The sequence below is a fragment of the Myotis daubentonii genome, chromosome 18 (assembly GCF_963259705.1).
Source record: "Myotis daubentonii chromosome 18, mMyoDau2.1, whole genome shotgun sequence".
In the NCBI taxonomy this organism is placed as follows: Eukaryota; Metazoa; Chordata; class Mammalia; order Chiroptera; family Vespertilionidae; genus Myotis; species Myotis daubentonii.
In genome coordinates, this window is record NC_081857.1 from 18,333,409 (window position 1) to 18,337,858 (window position 4,450).

Here is a 4,450-nt window from a genome sequence, read left to right on the forward strand (position 1 = left end):
GAGCGTCGGCCTGCGGACTGAAAGGTCCCAGGTTCGATTCCGGTCAAGGGCATGTGCCTGGGTTGCGGGCACATCCCCAGTAGGAGATGTGCAGGAGGCAGCTGATCGATGTTTCTCTTTCATCTATGTTTCTAGCTCTCTATCTCTCTCCCTTCCTCTCTGTAAAAAATCAATAAAAATAAAAAAATAAATAATAAAAAAAAAAGGGTGTCCTTGGGTTAGTAAGTAAAAGAATTCTTACTTCATCAAAGTTGGGTAATGAGGTGGTATCTTTTCTCTGAGACTTCTCTCCTTTTTCACAAGTTTCTTTGGACATTTTGAAAAGCTAAAATAAACATTAAAAACACATTATGTGTATTTTAACACCACCACAAAAAATACATTAGAAATTATTCTTCTTTCAGTTATTTAAAGACTGGAGTTTTACAAAATTATTTCTATTTGCTAACCTTTCCTAAGATAATAGGATTCTCTCACTGTTCCATTATGAGGATTCTCCCTCATAATGATCTACCCTCTCCTTCAACTTCATCTATCTCACTTTAGGAATGACTCTCCAAACTATGTCCGTAGCCCTGACTTCTCTCTCGAGCATCTGATCATCATTTTCTACTGCCTGCAGGACTACTGGATTTTGTCCCACCTACACCTCAAAACCAATTAGTCATAAGTCTTCATTTTCCTGACACACCCACTGTCACTCACTGAGTGAGACTTCAGGCAAATCACACACATTTTTTGAGTCCCAGTTTCATTATATGTAAAACAGAGATAACCTATCCCAGAGGGTTTTGAGGGACTTAACTGAAACAATGGATATTAAAATGCCTTGCACCAAGTAGAGCATAGTATGGCCTAAATAAATACTGGCTTACATGGTTGTCTTCCTACTACCCTGAGCTCCCTGAACAGTATGCAGTATTAAAATCGTAGGAGGTGCTCATAAATGCTTGCTGAGGGAGGGAACACGTGATTGTTTTCTTCCTTAGAATATTTACTCTAATTCTGAGCCACTACCAACTCTGGCCCATTTCAGGCTCTGTCACTTTCCCTTACCAGTCCCACCTTTCCAGCCCTGCTCCAAATCAAGTCAATACTGTTAGTTTCTGAACCTCTGCCCCGCCCCCCCCCCCCGCCCCCCCACAAGCATTAAGACAAATATAGTCATTCCTTGTGATCATAAACACTTATAGTATACCGAAAGCATCCTGTGCTGGAACATAGAGGCCCCAAACTGGGAACATCACCAGGACTGTTGGGACAGGAAAATATAAAAGGGGGGCTAGGATCAAAGCCCAAAGGAGCATTTATTGCTGGCAGTAACACATACTGAGACGACAGACCGAAAGGCTAGAAATCAAGCAACTGCAATTACTTCTGGTCCATCATGATCACAGTAAGTGAAGTTCTACGAAAGAATGATCGATTATAAAAGCAAACTTTTAGAATGCTTTGATGAATATGAAGAGGAAAGCCTGGAAGGTGTAGCTCAGTGGTTGAGCGTTGACCTATGAATCAGGAGGTCACAGTTTGATTCCTGATCAGGGCACCTGCCCAGGTTTGATCCCCAATGGGAGGCAGCCGATCAATGATTCTCTCATCATTGATGTTTCTATTTCTCCCTCTCCCTTCCTCTCTGAAAGCAATAGAAATATATTTAAAACAACAACAACAAAATAATGCTAAAATTTAAACCTCTTATCCTAAAGACAAATTGAAAAAAACACTGCAGATAGTGGACTATTAAAGGAAAAACACCTGTATATTTACCATGACAAGTGCTTTATACTTATACTAGAGGCCCGGTGCACGAAATTCATGCAAAGATAGGATCCCTAGGCCTGGCCAGCGATCAGGGTCAATCGGGGGCCTTCCTTCATTCCGCGCCACCCCCCTGGTGGTCAGCACATGTCATAGCCAGTGATCAAACTCCCAGTCTCCCAGTCGAACTCCAGAGGGGACACTTTGCATATTAGCCTTTCATATATATGGATAAAATGTGAAATTCACATTGATTTTGTAAAAATCAAAATAAAAACTAAATGAGAGAAGACCTCCTGTGCTGGTCAGCCTCCAGAATGGTCTCCTCTCACATAATAAATAGGGCTGATCTGTGTTTCCAGTAAGATATTGCTAAATGGCAGTATGTGGCTAGGTCACCTAAGACACTGTGGCTTCTGCCTTTCTCTGTCCTGAACTGTTCATTCTAGAGAAAGCCAGCCACCAGGTCATGAGCACATTCAAGGAGTCCATGGAGATGCCCACCTCTTCCCAAAAAACCACCAAGTGCCAGGAATGTGAGTGAGCCACCTTGGGAGCTGATCCTGAAGCCCGAATCAAGCCTTTACATGGCAACATCCTTGCCAGGTATCTTCATATCCTCATGACAAACCCCGGAGCTAGACACCCAAAAAGCCATCTGTGAATTTCTGACCTACTGAAACCAAGGTGTAAAAAAAATGTTTATCATTTTAAGCCACTAAACTTTGGGATAATTTAGGCAGCAAGAGATTAGTAATACACTCACTTAATATAATTCTTCAAACTCGGAAGATTCCTTTTTAGGATGTCTCAAGATCAGCAACCGTGCTTACAAATTCTTTTTCTTTTTTTTTTTTTTTTTTTGTATGCATGCATATAAGCATAACCAATAGACACAGGCACAAGGGTGGGGTAAGGGCATGTGAGGGGTGGGGGTGGCCGGGGAGAGGTCAATGGGGGGAAAAGGAAACATATGTAATACTTTAAACGATAAAGAATTAAAGCCAAAACCGGTTTGGCTCAGTGGATAGAGTGTCGGCCTACGGACTGAAGGGTCCCAGGTTCGATTCCGGTCAAGGGCATGTACCTTGGTTGTGGGCACATCCCCAGTAGGGGGTGTGCAGGAGGCAGCTGATCGATGTTTCTCTCTCATCGATGTTTCTAACTCTCTATCCCTCTCCTTTCTTCTCTGTAAAAAATCAATAAAAGATATTAAAAAAAAAAGAATTAAAGAAAAACAAATCTTGCTAAAACTCCCATAGAATGTACGCGCTAAAACCTAACCCTTGTCATCTGTTTTCCAGCTGGTATGAAATGATTAGCGTGCCAGCGGTTCTCAACCTGTGGGTCGCGACCCCTTTGACGGTGGAACGACCCTTTCACAGGGGTCGCCTAAGACTCCTGCATATCAGATATTTACATGACGATTCATAACAGGAGCAACATGACAGTGATGAAGTAGCAACGAAAATACTTTTATGGTTGGGTCCCAACATGAGGAACTGTATTGAAAGGGCCAGAAGGTTGAGAACCAACCACTGGAATCATGATTTAGAGCAGACGGACACACCGAATCAAGCTTTCCACTCGCCCTCCAGCCTTGCAACGATTCTTGGATAATGGACAAATAGAGTGAGCCACACCTCGTAAGTTTTAATGTGTCCTTACCCCGTTTTTGGTTTTTTTTTAAATTGTCTTGCACCTGAGACTCAAAGCAGCTGCCCTCTCCTGTGGCCTGGAACGCTCGAGCCCGTCCCGGACAGAAGGGCCGAAAAACTTGTTTTTCCCCGGTGCCTGCCCCGCGGGCTCGGTGCGGGCGGCTCAGGCTCCTGCAGGCCCCGAGTCCAAGGAAGGCAAGCACCAAGTGGGGGAGGGGGCTCCTGGGATGTGCCCCAGGGAACCCGCATGGCACCCATCAACTGCCCGAAGCTCAACACACTCAGAGTTCTGGTGATTGAAAGCCTAGATACCAGCGGGAGGGGGGAGGGGGCGGGTGGCCCTAGTCACCGGACGCTTACAACCCCGGCGCAGCGCGGAAGAAACCGGGAAAACGCAGGTTACAGCAAACGCAGAAACAAAACGAGAGTGATCGGGTCCCGGCGCGGGTGAGGGTGCGAAATGCGGAGCGGACACCAACTTGAAGCGGCCGGGCTGACAGGCGAACTCGCCAGCGGCTCCTAAACCGCGGGGACTAGAACCTACGCGGAGCCAAGGGCAGCCCCAGAGGCAGGGCCGGGCCAGTACCACACCCTTCACGGAGCCCGCGGGATCCCGGGTCCGCCCACCTATCGCCCGCCCCATCTTACATTCAGAGTGGCCCCCGGAACCCCCAGGACGGCCGGCTGCCGCCAAGGTCCCGCACTAACCGGAGAAGCCTGCCCAGCAGAACGTCAACGAATCCCCCCCACCAGCTCCCCACCTTACCAGCGCCGGCGGCGGTGGCGACTCCAGAGGCCCCGCCAGGGGAAAGAGACCCCTGAACCCGAGGCCCGCCGGGAAATGTAGTTCTGCACTCGGCTCCAGATTACCACTCAGGAGCATTCACTCTCTCCTAAGACTTGGAACGCCAAGTTCCCCCCGTCGGACCGGTGCACGCTGGGTATTGTAGTCTTGGCTCGGTTGGGTGGTTGACGGCTGGAACCGGTACGCACAGTGGAAACAGAACTCTCTGACCTCATTGGTCGCCGTC

The 4,450-nt window shown here is 47.3% G+C and overlaps 1 protein-coding gene across 5 annotated transcripts in view; it reads right to left on the reverse strand.

Moving 5' to 3' along the window:
• The window catches only part of SWT1 (SWT1 RNA endoribonuclease homolog), a 70,985-nt gene extending 66,564 nt beyond the window's left edge, over positions 1–4,421 (reverse strand). For all 5 annotated transcript variants that reach the window (XR_009449953.1, XR_009449954.1, XM_059675583.1 and 2 more), the window contains exons 1-2: positions 4,186–4,421; positions 242–325 (exon numbers count right to left, since the gene is read on the reverse strand). Coding sequence is in view for 3 of the 5 variants with exons in the window: in XM_059675583.1 (XP_059531566.1) it covers positions 242–325; positions 4,186–4,302 (201 nt within the window). In the remaining 2 variants the exon portion in view is untranslated. The remainder of the gene's footprint in view (positions 1–241; positions 326–4,185) is intronic.
• Positions 4,422–4,450: the final 29 nt, after the last annotated feature.